The 17,141-nt window shown below is 36.5% G+C and overlaps 1 protein-coding gene across 4 annotated transcripts; it reads right to left on the minus strand.

The window, feature by feature from the left end:
• Nucleotides 1–729: 729 nt before the first annotated feature.
• Nucleotides 730–16,442, minus strand: LOC132633175 (stromal processing peptidase, chloroplastic). Of its 4 annotated transcripts, none has more exons than XR_009579602.1 (25): nucleotides 16,132–16,442; nucleotides 14,618–14,809; nucleotides 13,716–13,957; nucleotides 12,583–12,781; nucleotides 12,002–12,049; nucleotides 11,701–11,808; nucleotides 11,399–11,587; nucleotides 11,011–11,310; nucleotides 10,239–10,340; nucleotides 8,757–8,891; nucleotides 7,928–8,152; nucleotides 7,389–7,595; nucleotides 6,954–7,124; nucleotides 6,502–6,651; nucleotides 6,231–6,368; nucleotides 5,618–5,845; nucleotides 5,330–5,482; nucleotides 5,005–5,131; nucleotides 3,836–3,953; nucleotides 3,062–3,182; nucleotides 2,903–2,983; nucleotides 2,565–2,666; nucleotides 2,219–2,409; nucleotides 1,819–1,942; nucleotides 730–1,211 (listed from the first exon to the last, which is right to left on the minus strand). XR_009579602.1 is itself a non-coding variant. In XM_060349416.1 (25 exons), the coding sequence occupies exons 1-24, from the start codon at nucleotides 16,318–16,320 to the stop codon at nucleotides 1,851–1,853; spliced, it is 3,753 nt and encodes a 1,250-aa protein (XP_060205399.1). In that variant the 5' UTR covers nucleotides 16,321–16,441; the 3' UTR covers nucleotides 730–1,211; nucleotides 1,819–1,850. The 4 variants fall into 4 exon arrangements, 3 of the variants coding, with proteins under 3 accessions (XP_060205399.1, XP_060205398.1, XP_060205400.1); XM_060349416.1 differs by having other exon boundaries at nucleotides 2,259–2,409; nucleotides 3,836–3,938; nucleotides 16,132–16,441; XM_060349415.1 differs by having other exon boundaries at nucleotides 2,259–2,409; nucleotides 16,132–16,441.
• Nucleotides 16,443–17,141: the final 699 nt, after the last annotated feature.

Below are 17,141 nucleotides of genomic sequence, written 5' to 3' on the forward strand. Positions count from 1 at the left end.
TTGCTAGTATCATTTTGGTTAAGTTTTACTTCAATGAAACGTGTGGTCATATTAATAGTTATTAACTGTCAATTTCTATACACTATAAAATAATGGAGAAAACTTAAAAGGCAAAGATTTATGTCTCTGTCATGGTTATATTTGGTGTACGTGAAAAAGAGAAGGAGAGATAAACACCTTCATAATATGGCTCAGTTTCGATTAGTTCAAAATCACGCTTCCTTTGAGAGCTTTTCCATGACCCGTTTTTCCAATGAAAGAACGAAACTAGATCATAGAAATGACACTAATGTCTAATTCAAGAGTATAACTTTGCCATAGTAGGCGTTACGAGTACTTGTCCCATAGGGGAAAACAATGGGAAATATGAACTCAAGTTTCTTTTGACTAAAAGTTGTAGATGACTTCGAAATCGTAATTAATATATAGAGAGTAAAACTTTTATTTCCAATTGGGTTAAAAAAGGAATATATGGGCATAATATAAACATGTGTTAGTTTATTTAAACTAAATAAACCTGAATAAACTTTTGTTTCCAACTTTAACCTTAATTTTATTTCCAATGTTCACCTTACTTTTCTTAAAGGACTTTGTGAGAAGAAGTTTGGAGAAGTGTGTCAGTTCATTTTGGTGTTCACTCCCACTTATCCCGGGATTTTTATCGCACATCTAAGTAGGCTATTATGGAAATGGAAATAAGTGCTTTGCAAAAATAATATAACAGAGGTGTAGAAAAGAATGCAAGTACATTCTGCATCTGCACTAATGTATGTACACAATACATGAACCGTTGTAATCTGTCAGTTCGTTCCTTTCCTCAACAAATACAGGGGATAAAGAAAAATCCCCAACTATAGAATCTATACATCAACTATGGGAGCAATACAACAGCTACTCGATCTGTGTTGAAAAAAAAAAAACTATGTGGACTTTATCATTGAACAGTCGATACATTGAGAAAGGATCAATGGATGACCAGAGTAAAATGCTGTCACTTCTGCAAATAATCTTGCTTTGGCCTCAAGGATAGTAGTTATTTGCACAAGCCATCAAAGAAGTAGCTCCAATTGCTTCTTTTTTTTTGGGGGGGGACTTCTGAAGGTTTCAGACCTTCAAAGATCCTAAACCTCCTCTTAGCCACAAGTCAATAATCATGTCAGATGCACTAGCTTGTCGTGTAAACCTTTTACACGTATATGCTAACCTACCACCTAAGAGAAGCAACAAATGTGGTTTCAATGTGAGCTCCAAACCGTTGCTAAAACTACTATTAATTTGATAATGTAAAGCCAAATCTATAAGGCTAGAAAACTAGTGAACGCAAGGATACATCGAGAGCTGCCCCGGGCATGACATAAACTAAAACTCCACCATCTAATGCATTTTGTGGAACTCAAACCGATACACATTTTTCCTTCGTAGAACAGACAATAAGGATTAAAAAGATCATCACATATTCCATATTTTGATGTCTTACAGAGAAGCACAAGTAGAAACAACATAAAGCTACACCTCTGTGAACAAACCTTTCTCTAGTTTCAAACCATTCTGATGACAATATAGTAGAAAAGTGAAAACATCTAAAATTCTGAATCCCCCAACTACGTATAGCTTGAACCTCATGTTTCTGAAACACATTCTTTCTCTAACTCTCATTATTACCTTTTTCTGTACTTTTTTAAACAACTACTCATCACACAGTGCCAGATCATTAATTCCCTTTCAGAAGCTTAGCTTCACAACTGAGGTTTCCTTTCACAAAAGTTCCAATGATAGAAAAGCCTATATTCGGTGAGATGAAACCGTCAAGACATGTACCTTATCTGATCAACAATTTTTCTGCCAATGAATCATGTAGTTGGACGTGTCACTGTAGATGACCCACGTCCCATGGGCACAATACCTTGAAGGCCATCATCTATTTCTTCCACTTCTAATGAGGCTGCACAAACAGTTCAATTTGTTAATGGCAAAATGTGGATAACGAGATGACAAGAGTTGCCTAGAACACATAATTACCCATGAGTTGAGAACTTCCTACAGAGTAGAAGGAAAATGAATAACAGGAACAACTATTATTCATTGGCCACAAAGCTTTAAAAACCAAGTGAAGAGAAACAAAAATTAGGCAATATAGCCATTATTCCAGCTCGAAGTGGAAAATGTTATGATCAAGATAAGTAAAGGCAGCCAAAAAGAGGGCAGTAATGAAAGACACCTAAAGCAATTCAAACCCGTTCAGGAACCCATTATTTTACCAGAAACATCTTCTCCAGCCTGAGCCCCGGCGACACCAATGCAAGAGTACAAAGAGTTCTCATCTATCTTCAACTGCTCATAGGCAACATATACGTCTTCAATGGTAGCATTTTCATACAACAAAGTGAGATCTTTGATGCAAGAGATGTCCTGATAACAAACAAAAGAAAGATAGAAGCAGTTGAAGATAAAAGAATAGCGTAGCTAAACAATAAAACTACAAAGCCTTTGGGCTTCCACATGACGTCTCTTTGATCATGGATAGATTAGTGCATTGAGAACAATAAACCAGAATAAAGCAATACCTTCCTAGGTACAGAAGGTGATTGTAAATGAGATAACAATCCAAGCCAATAGGCATTTGACTTAATTTCGGCTTCATGTCGCATAAGCAGTGTTCGTCTTGCCTATACAGAAAAGAAGTGTAAACCATATAATTTTAGTTTAGAGAACATGACTGGAAGAGAAGAGGCAAATTAGATAAGACTCGAAAACACTAGTCACATCAATTTTACTAACTAGTCAATCACATGCCAGAATATCAAAATTCCAGTATAAAACCTAGGGAAATGACTTGAGTAGTGGCTGAGACGTGAAACAGAATGATCTTTTGTTACAATTATTCACGAGGAGAGAAACAAACCCGGTCCAATTCCCTCGGTGCAACCCTGTTGCTATGCAGACCTCTTATGACATTCTTGCAAGCATCAACAGCTTTGTGCACCTGTAAGCACATTTATCAGTCTTGAGAAAACAAAAATGGACCATTATATCGGCTAGTTCAAGTAGAAAAAGATTGTACCTTTCCAGGGGTTGAAGTCACTGAGATGACATACCACCCAAGCTTCAACCGGTCAAAAAGGTTAAGTTCAAATGAAACATCATATGTCAGTCCGAGAGAGTCCCTAACAGTTGTGAAAAGCCTGCACAGATCAACGTGTTATAATGTAATAAATAACATTGCAACAGAGGTAGTAAGTTACAGCAACCCTCAATATCCACAAACCAGAAATATATTAGCAGCAAAGCATGAAATGTAACAGGCACTTTTTTGTGTCATCAGAATATAGTTATCCTTTTAGTTTATTTGACAGCTCGGTACCACCATAATGGCAGTAAAAGTACAGTTGCCATCAAGACATGATAATAACTATGCCTCAATCCAAAGTAGTTTGGTTATAAGAATCCCCTATATCTATTTTGCTCTATTTGGGCACAATCAGTTCGAATAATAAAAAAATTATCTCTTAAGATACATAAGGAGCTCTCCAAATCTCACACTTGCTTCTCAAAAAGAAAAAAAAGTCTCACAATTGTCGTACAGACATACAACCTTTTAAACATACTAAAAGACTCCTAGTCAACACCAATCACAAAACACCACTAACGTGTAATCCCAACTAGTTGGTATCACCATATAGACCTTTTGCTTCAGCTATGTTCTGTTTTTCACTAGGTTAGCATCAATTCCAAGATATTGCACGTCTTCTCATATAATTCAAAATCAAGAGCAGGCAAAAAAATTAGCATTGTTAAAAATTAGAATGAGTAAACAAATTATTATTTCATAATCTACCTGGAGTTTATGATCTCAGCCAATAGACCCATCGCAATGGCAAAAAACAGAGGATGGTTACGGATTCGTCCTTGTAGGTTCGTGTTGCTTTGTTCCAACTCATCTGGAAAGAAATTCACTGGTTTGCATTATGTTGATGGCTAACACTCTATACCATTCATGCAGCAATCTTTTATTTATTAACTTCTTCATCTTTAGGAAGTTTTGCATACTAAGACTGATGTATGAGAATTCGGTCTGAATTATGTCAATGCAGAACCTTGTATATCATGCATGTTGTACCATGCATTAACCAGTTCATCTATAAGGACACGTTAGTAAACTAAGATTTGCAAGAACAGCAATACTACAGCGGACTTTGAACCAATGTAGTGAAAAGAATGGCATGTAAGGATAAAAAGACAATTAGTCAGTTACTAATTTCAAAAAAAAAAAAAAAAAAAGACAATTAGTCAAAAGTCAAGCAATAACAAGTCAAGAGTCACTCACTAGTTCCGCAAATGGTTATTACATGCACATTAGCAGAGTAAATAAGCTTTTCAGAGTGGAGGGCAACTAGGAAATCACAACTGCCGTAGACAATAATATTTTATTTTTACTAAATAATACCTTGAGTTTCATCTCTATTTCTTCCACACTTCAGACAGCGGTGTTCTTAACTCATCTTTCTTCACTACCCACTATTTTAATATTAAACATATAAAAAGTTCAAACTTATCCTCTTACTACAATTTTGAGACACAAGCTTTGATAGTGACATAGGCACTTATACTTTGAAAACTACACAAACCTTGATCAAAATTCATAGTGAAGATCATAGTGTTCATCTATCACGCTTTGATAAATTTTTGAGTTTCTTTCACAAACAGCAAGCGACTGAATGGGACAAACACACAAAACGGAATGCGGAATTCTAGTGTGCTTATGAATCCACAGAAGAAAGAAATGCAGTTAGAATGTCCATCGCGACCATCTATCATGATGCTTTTATGAAACGTCGTTTTTTTCAACCCTAGACGTGCTACAAAATGAGATTAAAGAAAATCTTCCGCAACCTGGGGATTTTATCAGATTACATTTATTTTTCATCAGATTATTTTGTTGGGATAAGTTCAACAATTTGACACTTGTTGCAAAAATGAATCCAAGTATATGGTGAAAACACTCACGGTCATTTGCAGATGGATTGACAACAGACTCAAAAAGATCGCTCCCCTCAAAAGTAAATCCCCAGCGGTTAGGTGCTGGGCCGGCAATATAAGCACATGCTCTCTCATCTGTATCCTTTAAATATACCTGGCAATAACCAACGAACTTCAGTTTAAAAGGAAAATGAAGGAATGAATTGGAATTATAGAAGTATGAGACATCTTAGGCCCACAATAGAATTGAGATTTAAAACATAGGATTTTAACATATATAACGAGAAGCCATCTACGGCCAAGATGATCATCCAAAGAAAGGCAGAAAAAAAGAGAAACAATCTTTTCTTACTTGCTGATGCTGCAAACTAAAGGGAGCAGCACTAAACAAGATTGGGCTGTATTGCTGTGCTTTCTCAAAACCTTTTGTTGGTCTGACAGTTCCCAAGTAGTCAAGAATGCATGACTCAATATCTTCCTCTGAGAAGTCTCCAACCATACTCACCTAACAAAAGACAATTACAATCAAATGAAGAGGAAACACAATCAACAGACATGGAGGTACTATGTTCAAATGAGCAGAACAACAAATTGACCAAAAAGATTATCGAAATTCTTTTGTACAGAAGAGAAAGCTCACCTCCATGTTGTCACTGACGAATTGATCCATTACAGCCGCTCTTACGCTTTCCAGATTTAAGTTTTGTAATGAATGTGGAGTTGGCTCAACAAAGCGTTCATCTCCATTTAGCATAGCTAGCATGAGCTTATGGGCAGTTGAGCGTTCTAAACTCTTAGGGATAGAGCGGTAATATGACATGTACAACTGTTTAGCTCGGTCAAATGCATCATCCAGCCAAACGCTATGCTGCATGTCATGCACATTTAACTTAAGTGAGAATATTGTTTAACAACACAATAGCAAGTTAGTGTTCTCATTTGTACAGATGACTAGCACACTGGCCACACACAACTTGACCAGCAAATCATAAATTTGAACATCTCATCGTAAAGTTTCAAGTTAGAAAACAAAGCAGTCCTGATATAATAGCCCAATAGTTGCAATAAAACCTTGGCAACATTCCATGGTAAACCATAAATTGATTTATCATTTTTCATCTAGGTAATATAAAAAGGTTTGGGGAAAACAAGCGGGGGATGATAAGCAACATTGACAACAACTGCAGAAACTGTATTTTAGTTTTAATAATGGTACTATGAACTACTTAATATGTTTCCTTTGCTGAAATTACCTCAAGCACCATATGAAGTAACTGGAAAGCAGCACGCATTGCATTGTCCCGCAAAGTAAAACGGAACTCCATGCAGATAAATTCTTCTGTTGACTCCAGTGAGCAATTTATTAGGTGATTCACACAGAAAAGCTCTACCTGGAGACACCGTAAAACACCAAAAGAGTTGACAGATGTCATTCCAGACAATGTGTATGCAGATTCAGCAAAGAAGTTAACTCCATGGCACCCAACAATACTTCCATGGCAGATTCAAATATGTGATCCTAACCTGTTCTCTTGAAAAGTTTCCAACACGGCCTCCTTCACTCAGAGTACGAACACCCACAATCACGGAACCCTTTTCATGAGAACTTTCAGCTGCCCGTCCACCTCCAACGATAAGTCTCATCACCCCACAATTGGCTTCATCTTTTGTAATCTATCAAATTACAACTAAAAAATAAGAAACTAGAGCAACTAGCAAGCAAGAAAAACCAAGAAAACAGGAATCTCTCTCATTTATTTATTTTATTTTCATCTGGTTGCAAGATCTCAGATGTTACTCAACCGTATATCAATTCCTCTTTATTTGGGTACACCAAAAAATGACCTTATGAACTTGATTGGAGGAATTAAAATAACCATAAACATTGGGTAATGTTAAAATTTCAGACTTTTGAAGGCAATAACAGGACAAACACTAGTGTCAAAATATAACTTGAACATGGTACAGGGCCATACCTTATAATTTATAGGAATACCATTTGAAAGACGTCTTTGAACGATCCCAGTTTCATCGTCATAGGATTTAGTGATATTTGAATCTGTCTCCACTGGGAGAAAGGATGGACACCTCTTACACCTCAGTTCTTCAAGTTGTTCTGATGTGATCAACTCTGTAGGCACCTCAAGCTGAAAACATCAAAGAAGAAACAGTTAATAGTCATCCACGAGTTGTCGACAAAAAAGCCTCTACCTTGCCTTTACAAATAGAAAAGAGTTTTAGGTCAGAAAAAGAAAATAAAAATTCATACTACTTAGACTTTGTTAAGAGAATAAATTTGAAGTAAATTGCAGCAGTTCGGCCCTGAACTATCAGCTAAGAAAGCAAAGTGCTCCATAAACAAAATAAGTGACTGAAAGCAGTTAAAAGATGAGAGAACTTAGAAAATCCACCTCCGGCTCTGGCTCAATTGGTTCCTTCAGACCTGATTTGATAGCACTTGTAATCTCCTCTGGAGATATTCTGAATTCATCTTCTCCTCCTCCTCCTTCAACATGCACCTTTGTTGGAACACATGCAACAATTGCTGCAGGAAGTGGTGCTGATGGTTTTCCAAAATCAGAAATATATTCCAACACTTCAGCACCAGTGGCATTTACCTGAAATGCAGTTAGGTAATAGAAAATATTGTTAAGAACTTCAATCACCAAGAAGCAACAGTTTTGAACACTCAAGACATATCAAAATATGGTTGGCGCCATGGACTGAGTAGCATTTTGATCAGAGATTATGAGATCATGCACGTACCAAAGGAGCAAATATATGCAGGTTCAGCAAGTAATAATAATTAACATATATTCATCATATAAACCTCAAATAACTGATGAATGCAACATGTTGGACTGATATGGAATCTCCAAGATAATCTCTAAAAAGACAATGTGGAGAGTCGAAGTCCACTGCAAGTATAGAAGCACCAATTGAAGATTACCTCCTCCAAAGTGATTGTTCCAGCAACAGCAAGCAAGCTTTCATGCCCTTGGCTTTGATCCATAACAGTATGGCCAAGTGCATCACTCTCCATAACAAAATCCAGATTATCCACTGATGAAACATTGTCGATCATAGCAGCTAACTGTTCACTATCTTTCAGCAAGGCATCCGTATAACGAGCTAACTCACCCTTTGTGACACCGAATTCTTTCAGCCTTCGGACCTTCATCATATATAGGAAAACATCATCAAAGATGAAGAAAAATGATAGGCGAGAAGACGAGAAGAGTAGGATATGATCAGCATAAAGAAAAACGAATATCCCCATCAGAACAAATGAAAAGAGAAGAGGCATCAAGGAATTGCAAAGAGCAGCCTTGATCCATTTTGAAGAAAAGCACAGAAGAAGATGCAAAGGAAAGATATAATGTTGAAGTGTGTGACCATCTCATCTAAAATATTAAGTTGTTGAAGTAGCAAACTTTTGTTTACTTAATCATATCTCCGAGACAACCCTTCATGTGCGGGCTTAATTCTTTTTCATGAGCCAAGCACGTATAAATTATTTTTAATACTGGGTAGCGGTGAGACTCGAACTCAAGACCTCTACCACCTCTGAGACCATGTTGAAGTGTGTAACCATCTCATCTAAAAGCTTAAGCTTTAAAGAGAGCATACTTTTATCTACTTAATTATATCTCCAACAAAAACGAACATCAGCAACATCATAATCAAGAAGAGTACAATGGCAACAAGGAGGATAAAAACAAATTATCAAGAGAAAAACTGAAAGCAACTGCTGCACTGAAGCAAATAGCAGAACAAACCTCCTGCACAGCAACTTTGATTGCATTCTGCCAATTTTTAGGTTCCGCAGCCACTGTGAGAGTGGTCACAGTACACCCTTCCCTTCCAGAGTCACTATGATCCAGCTCAACTGAGGTGAATGGAGGATTTGAACTCTGAAAAGTTCTTCAAATTAGCAAACAATAAAATTGCAGAAATTGAATTTCAACTGTTAGATTGTACAGAAGAATCACCCATCCCCACCTAAAAAAAAAAAAATTAACTAGCACAGTTCTCAGTTTGTAGATAGGAAAGTCTTCCTTGCAACTCTAGTGTACTGGACATACAATCTTCTCGGGAATAGAAAAAAACTTTTTATTCAACAAGACAGTACCATGCAGGAAACCAAAAATCGAAAAGCATAACTAGTACTGGGAAGGTATATGCCTTTTTTCTGTTTGGCCGTTTAGGTTTCTTTTTAAGGACAATATGTCCTTAGCCATGCCGTCCTCTTCTTTGCTCTTCAATAAATCTTTTAAATTTAAGCATAAATAAATAAATAAAAACTTGTACCAAAAACGAATCTGCTCAACTATGGACCATTGGCAAAAAAAAGAAAAAATTATGGAGTGAGTTGTTACATTGCTGGCATCAAGAAGATGCAACGGTTGCAAAAGAAGTACTGTTAGCTCCAGTAGATTTGTCTATGCTAGAACAGGGAGCTAACAAAATCCATAAGGGACAAAGGCTGAACAAAAATATACAGTGGCTGAACAAAAATATGTGAGACTATGCTAACATAGTGAAACTGTCAGCTCCAAATACAAGTAAACAGTTCTATGTGCAAGGAGCTCACAAAATCCAGAAACTGTTCTGGGATATTTACAGGGGAAAGTTTGGCCATTCGCTAACTTTGAAAAATACATAAATAAAACAAGGATGAGGCAATGGTTGCATTATCAGTCACCTTTCTTCATGTTTAATCAATGATTCTCTTGTGGTAAACCCATTTTAAAATATCATAGCACCAGTCTCTTAGCTAATTCAGCACAATAAAACTTTTAAGAATCATGTTTTAACCAATTCCACTCCAACGCATCAGCTCGTTGTGTTAGGACCTTCTCCTTCTAGATGATGAAAGTGAAAGAAAAAAGTAGATCCCCTAGTTTCCCATCAGAAGTAAATGCAGACAAATAAACTATTTTTCCATGTTGAATAAAGCATGAAAGAATTTAAAGAATCATATTATAAATCATCACGTTACATTATAAAGAATATTTACATTACAATCTTTTCAATTAAATTGTGAAATCTATATTCTTCTCTCTTTTTTTCTATTTGGACAAGTTACATTGAATTTTACATTTTTCCAGACTGATTAAACCATAAGAATAAGTATACAAGCTAATAAATATTTGAGGCGTGACTGAAAGCATATTTTTAACATCATATGGTAAAATGTAACTGAGGGTAAGAGGAAAAAGAGAAAAGGATAAAAGGGAGACAAAAGTACATAGATGCACCTTGTAACGAGTGTTGATGCGGAAATGTAAAGCAGAAAGAAATATCCTCTTCATTAGCACATTCCTCAAATCACCATATGTTCGGACCTTTTTCACGGGAATCTAGGTAAAGCATAATAATAAGAGAAAAAGCAAATCAGAAAATGCAGATACAAGAAGGGAGCTCATATAGGAAATTGAGAAAAGACCATGCCGGGAAGAATGAACATGATATAAACCCCAGGCACCACCATAAATGAAATGCATATTGCATAATTTGATAAAAACGATTTGAGATGGATAGAACAATAACAGTTTCACATGCCATATCAGAGTGAGATATGAGATCTTATCATTCCTACGTCAAAGAGGAGAATGAATATTGCTGGGATGGCTGGTGAATCCACCCTAAGGGTGAGAAGGTAACATGACTACGACTTGTAGACAAATAACAACAAAATCTGAGTCAAAAACCAAAAAACTTATTGCTACAGCTGGCACCACCCTTAACCCACCAGCTCACCGGCCAAAAAAAAAAAACTTAAAGATAAAGAGGACAGGGTGTTAGACTGTCTGATCGTTGCATAAAATCACAATAGAGAACACCTGCAGAGCTTTACAGGTTGAAGTTACACCAGGGGAAGATGAAACAATAATTTCCACACAAAAGTGACTTTCTTTCGTTTACCATTCAATATATGGTCATGTCCAGTGTGATCAGTTAGGAAGCTACAAATGGTTAATGGAGAAATATAGTAGACACGAGTTTAACACAGTATTAGGTCCAGTATACCTTGCAAAACATATTAATTGAGAAATTTTGTAGTAACTCATGCTGAAATATCTGTGGTGTTTTAGCATCATCGCTGTGTCCAGGAAGAGACCAATTATGCTGAACCGGAGGCCGCACTGCATGCCTCTCCTTCCGCAACGCTTTGGACTGATCCAACGAAACAGATGACCTATCATGCGTGGAATTGGTTGAGAGTCCAACTGTCAGCTTGGGAACTAGAAAACTAGCCATTGCACCAAAAGCACTCGGATTAGGTGCTGAATTAGACTCATTATCCATTTCGGTTTGCCCAAAAACATCCTGCAGAGAGACTCTTCTGTAAGTACTAGATACAGTTGCAGGAAACCTCTATAAAATGACAAACATTCCCGTGTGCTAAGGAACATACTTCAATATGGTAAATGGTCTGTGAAATGTTATCTATATCTCCCACAATGTATAAGGTGGCATTTCCTGGAAAGTACCAACGTTCATGAAATTTTCTGATTTTATCGGCATCCCATTTCTTGATCTGCTCTTCCAGCCCAATTGGGAATCTTTTGCTCAGCTTGTTCTCGGAATGCAAGTGTTGTAACAACTAAGATCACAAAGCATGGGAAGATTTTTTTTTTTTAATTAGTATGAGAAGTTCAAACTAATGAATTACATAAAAACAAGCAAAAAGATGATTTTGATCAGCTTGCTAATTACCTGGCAATCAACACGGTATTCTATAGTATTCATCATTTGTAGCTCTGACAGTATTGCACGTCTTTCTTTCTCAACTCGCGAAGAAAGAAACTTGGGATGGAAAGCGATCTATATTTTTCCAAAAAAAAAAAAAAAAAGTTTAAACGATCAGCCATAAGCTTTCTTACTAAGTAAGCCCAGAGGGGAAGCACACGTGAGGCATGGGATTTTTCATACGGTCAGTTTAACTGACACAAGATTCTAGGAGAAGCGAAGATTGCTGCAATCAAAGAAGCAAATGAAAAGTAATTACTAGTAATACCTCATTCAGAGCATCTAGGACCACTGGAAGACAATCGCCTTCTGAGCCCTGGAGAAAGAAATTTTGATCAATCAAACTCATGTGGTGCAAACTAACTAAAAGCAACAAAAATAATAGGTGGATCACATAGACATTACTTGAGATCACACTGTGAGTTGTTACAGGTGAAAAAGCATTAAATGGAACAAGTTTGTCTTCATACACTTTGCAAGTCTACCGAAATCAGCATTGACTAGGTCAATCTAGTTGGTTATGTTACATATGCATGTGATATAATGCCTCATCACAAGAAGGCATTAACATTCTTGAATTCTGTTTCTTTCTATGACCTCTGTTTTCTTTCCTACTAATATCTTCTCTTTGGAACTTTAGATAGGATGAAGTTAGTTACGGGGTGTAAAACAAAAAAATACGCCGATCGGGCATACTATGTGTAATGATTCCCCCATTCACGATAAATAAAAAGATAAAAAGGAAGAAACTGGTTACAGGTGTGAGTACTGTATTTATGAGATCATCTACTGTTCATGAAATAAACATGCACAAATTCAAAGGCATAATGACATGATAACTAGGCAAACCTTCGTGCTAGTGGGTGAATGGATGTGGAACACTGTATGATGAAAATCTGTGTAGGCATTTGATCGTGCCCCAGTTCCCAAAAGTTTCTCGCGCTTCTTACTTCCGAGAAAAGCAACATGTTCAATCATATGGGCAATTCCTTGCTCATCATCTTCCTCATCAATTGATCCAACATGAACTTCCATGTGTGCTTCAAATCTGTACTTAACATGGACTAGAGTAAGCAGCGGATAAGGAGAGACTGAGGGAATCACATGATTGTTTTTATAGCATGACAACAATCAAATTAATTTACTTTCAAGAGGAAGGGGGGGGGGGGGGGGGGGGGGGTGAGGTGACCAATTTTTTATGCCCTTAAAGCGGATAGTCTAGGGTTGTAGAATGTATGTAACTTCTATTTTTGACATGGTAATCTGCTCTGATGGTGCTCAAACCCACATTCTTGAGCCGAGGGTCCTACGGAAATAGCCTCTCTACCTCAACCAAGGAAGGGTAAGGCCTGCGTACACCCTACCCTCCCCAAACCCCCTAGTGGGATCATGCTGGGTATGTTGTTGTGGTTGTTGTTTTTGGTGACTCAAACCCACAACCTTAAGGTTGGAGGTGGGAGGTGCTTTCAATTTGAGCTATCCACTCTTGTCTAGGGTTGTAGAATATTTTAATTTGGTTAAATTGGTTTTGGTCAATTTTTTTTTTTTTAGATAATTTGATCTAAGAATGCTCACCTCTCAGTTTTCCTTTCAGCGGCAGTTTCAAAATCATCACTGGATGTATTTAAAGATCAATCCTATTTCATATATTCTTCTGGAGACTGCAGTGTGATTGTACAGTCGGAATAATTCGAAAGATGATGGTGGAAAAGTTAAGGTAAGATTAAAGGAAATATGGTGATAAATGGCCACACAGACTGCTAAATTAGTTTCCAACGCCAACTTGGTGTGCTGTTATAAAATGCCTTAATATAACCAAAAAATGAAAGGTTAAGAAAATAGATATTGACAGTGTGCTTCTCCCAATTCAAGGAGAAGTAACATCCTTAAAGAGTGTTGATTCACGGGGGAACACGAGATTTTTGGAATCGTAATAACATAATGGAAATATCTTGATTCTTTCAAACATAATAGGAACATGCCTATTTGGAGGAACTTTATTAGGTAGAATGAGGTAGCGAAGTCCATTTTTGAGCTGCCCTCTGTGCAATTTCGGGTGACATGGAAGTCCAGATCTCAAAAACTGTTCAAACTCTGCTCTCTCTACTTCAGGATCAAGCATATCAAATCCTTGTTTCTCTAACACACCATCTGGCCATGCTGTACCTGCTGCATGAGGTTCATCTGGGCCAACAGTTGCCCGTGGAACCTCCAATTTTTTGACCTGGAAATGATATTCTATGGCCGATGAAAACTAGGCAAATATAGTCGAATAATTTGAATTTAAGATGCAAAGCTAAGCAAAACTGCACCTTTTAGTTCTTAAACTAATGTTAAGCAGCAAAGAAATAACAAAATAATACTGCAATATACATATAACATATCATAGATTAACAAGCCCAAAACGTCTCGGTATGCAACATCCATATAGGAGCACCAAAAGAGTTTAACCAGAGATAAGACAGTGCTTCGCTCATTCTTCACATGGAAAGCATCAACATCTACTGATCAACATTTGATTGAACTAGTCAGTGCTGCATGAACTGAACATGTCCCCTATTTTCCGTCATCATCATGATAAGAAGAATTGGGAACATTTTGGGGATTGGGATTTACTATTAACAAACTTTATCCATGATCCTTCACAATTTGACTTCTTCACTGTAAACCATTTCAAACCCAACCAATAATCTCAATGCTAAAAGCGAGGTCAATAAGACAAGCTCAACAAGTATCTTATCTAGAAAAAAAAAAACGATCCTTAATAAACCCTGAAAAAATTTGATGGGGCAAGTCAACAAACACAATTGCAGATTTATCAAGTGTTTAAACCACCATATAACAACTTAAAGGCCACCAAGAATACTGCTGAAGGCTAACTTACATTGGCACGAGGCTGCTTTGACAGATGAAAGCTAGACTTGTCAAGAAAGACTCCATTTTTTGGTCCTTTGACAAGAATCTGTTTGGTTTGAGGATAAAGAAAACACGAAACAGGTTGCCTCCGATTTAATATATTGGCTCTGTTTAATTGCTCCACATTCTGATGAAGACATCTTCCCTGCACATTCTGGAGCTTAAGAAAAAGAAATTAACAGAGCTGATAATAGATTAACAGAGGCAATGTCAGAAGGATGCAACTAAAGAATTCAATCAAAAAACAAAAAACAAAAAACAAAAAAAGAGACAAAAATTAACCAGGAATCAATAAAAGAAAAAATATACATTTCATTTCCCTCAAGTTTAAAATATTTTGACTTGTCTTCCATGTCCAAAAGTGTTTACAATCATCTTCATTTTCATTTCAAAGTACATGTCATATAGTAAGCCACTTTCACTGAGTAAGTTGGACGAGCAGCCCTCAACCCAATAGATTGACCAACCTACTGCAAGACCAAGAAGAAGCCAAAATGGTCTCAAAAGCCTTAACCTGGCACATATATCTCCAGCTGCTGCAGTTTCTGAACTTTTCTTTTTCTGAGAGGCAAAATAGGCTTTTATGAAAAAGAGCCATGAACTTGTGATGCCTAATAAATAATTAGGCAATCATTATAATTCTCCGGCAATGATAAATTGACGCACTAATCATTATATCCATCTAAACATTTTTTTGTTATTTTGTAAGTTAAGTATCAAAAAAATACAGAGATCACTATACACATGTTGTACAGGGAAATCAGAACTATCAACCTCGTAATGAAACTAAACAACCTTCAATCACATTTCATTGAAGTCAAGATAGGAAATGACTAATATGTTTAAGGTTGTGGCCTAGTGGACAATGAAGTAGCAGGAGGACCATGAGGTCTCATGTTCAATTCTCAGCGGAGGCAAGAAAAACTAGGTGATTTCTTCCCATCAATCCAAGTCTTGGTGGGTAGAGTTACTCTGAACTTGTGCTAAGTGGAATAGTCGAGGTGCGCCCAAGTTGGCACACACATCCCACACTGTCATAACAAAAAAACAAAAACAAAAAAGTACACAATAAACATAGAAAACAAGGTCTGTCACTTACCAAATGTCCTAATATTCACACTATTATCAAGTTTTGGACCTCAAAACCCCACCAAATGCACATGTATTGTGTTCCAAACAATCAAATTTTACAATTCAACCAGCTATTGCTTTGTAAATTCTCTATCTTTTGCTATATCCCTTGTATACGGCCAGAATTTTGGCCATATTTATGAATGAAAATACGTTTACTTGATCAAAACAAAAAAAAATCAACGCCCCCAACCCTACGAAAATACTGGACTTAGTTTGCTTGGAGCAAGTGTTCCTCAATCTTTATAACCCTTGGATGCAATTTATCTATACTACAAAGCAGCTATTGCTTGACCATTAATATTGAAGCAAAACAAGTCAATTGACAAAGAACAAGAAAGACTATGATACCTTATGTTGGATAAGATAAGATCGATTTTGAGATTGCCTACGAGAACGCAACTTAATGCTCTTTTTCCTATTAACCCAATTAGATTGAGATGCTACCAACGAAGATGAGTATGGGTCACTATATAAACTCTTGACATGAATTGGAGCAAGAACAGGCTTGGTATTGAATACAACAGATGTTGCTTGCATATTTTCTTCCCAAAATATTGAGAAATTAGGGTTTATGGGAAGATGAGGAGAGTGTCAACACTGTGAAAGAGAAGGAAGTTAAAGATGAGCCTTTCGTTTTAACGGTAAGTGTTTGGAGGGTATGGTTGAGGTAGAGTAGGCGGTGTTAACTGTTAAGTGGTGACCGTTTGGCCAAGTTGGCTCAAATTTTTATTTTATTTTTTCTTGTTTTTTCATTTTATTGTGAAAAAAACAAAAAGAATCAACATTTGGTTTGATGTATTGAGTACGGCTATTGAGTGAAAATTATGGTATAAAATTTGATATTGTTTATTTTGTCTTTTGAATTATGTATAATTATGTATAACTGTCATTTGAACCTAGGACACTAGAAATAATTTTGAATGCCCTAAAACGCTTGAGCTGACATTTTGCATTTGTTTAGGTTATTCAAAAGTTAATATATGTATATAAACACAGAAAATCTACCTTATATATACAATATAATTTTTTACCGAGGGTGTACGAGTGAACACCCTCCTCGCCCTCTAAATCTGCTCCTGATTATGTATATAACTTGTTGTATTATTTTATACCAAAATCAATAATATAGTATAATAATTTCACAAGTGCAGTTCGGGAAGGTTATGCACGCATATCTTATCCCTACCCTATGGGGATAGAGAGGTTGTTTTTGATAGACCATCAGCTTATTGAATATTCATAGCCCAACGTCGATTTTGAAATAAATTTCCAATAGACCATCGGCTTAATGAATTTTCATTGTCAAACACTGATTCTCAAGTAAAGTGAAAAAAATGAAAACTTCTTGTGGCCAAACG

This window comes from Lycium barbarum, chromosome 3 (assembly GCF_019175385.1).
Source record: "Lycium barbarum isolate Lr01 chromosome 3, ASM1917538v2, whole genome shotgun sequence".
Lineage (NCBI taxonomy): Eukaryota > Viridiplantae > Streptophyta > Magnoliopsida > Solanales > Solanaceae > Lycium > Lycium barbarum.

Bases quoted from the DNA above. Each gene is read 5' to 3' on its own strand.
- LOC132633175 (XM_060349415.1), bottom strand. From the start codon at position 16,320: ATGCAAGCAACATCTGTTGTATTCAATACCAAGCCTGTTCTTGCTCCA. The intron at 8,153-8,756 runs GTTTGTTCTGCT...TATATGATGAAG, and splicing joins TCAAAGTTGCTGTGCAGGAG to GTCCGAAGGCTGAAAGAATT. The intron at 5,132-5,329 runs GTAAGAAAAGAT...GGTTATTGCCAG, and splicing joins TTAGTTTGCAGCATCAGCAA to GTATATTTAAAGGATACAGA.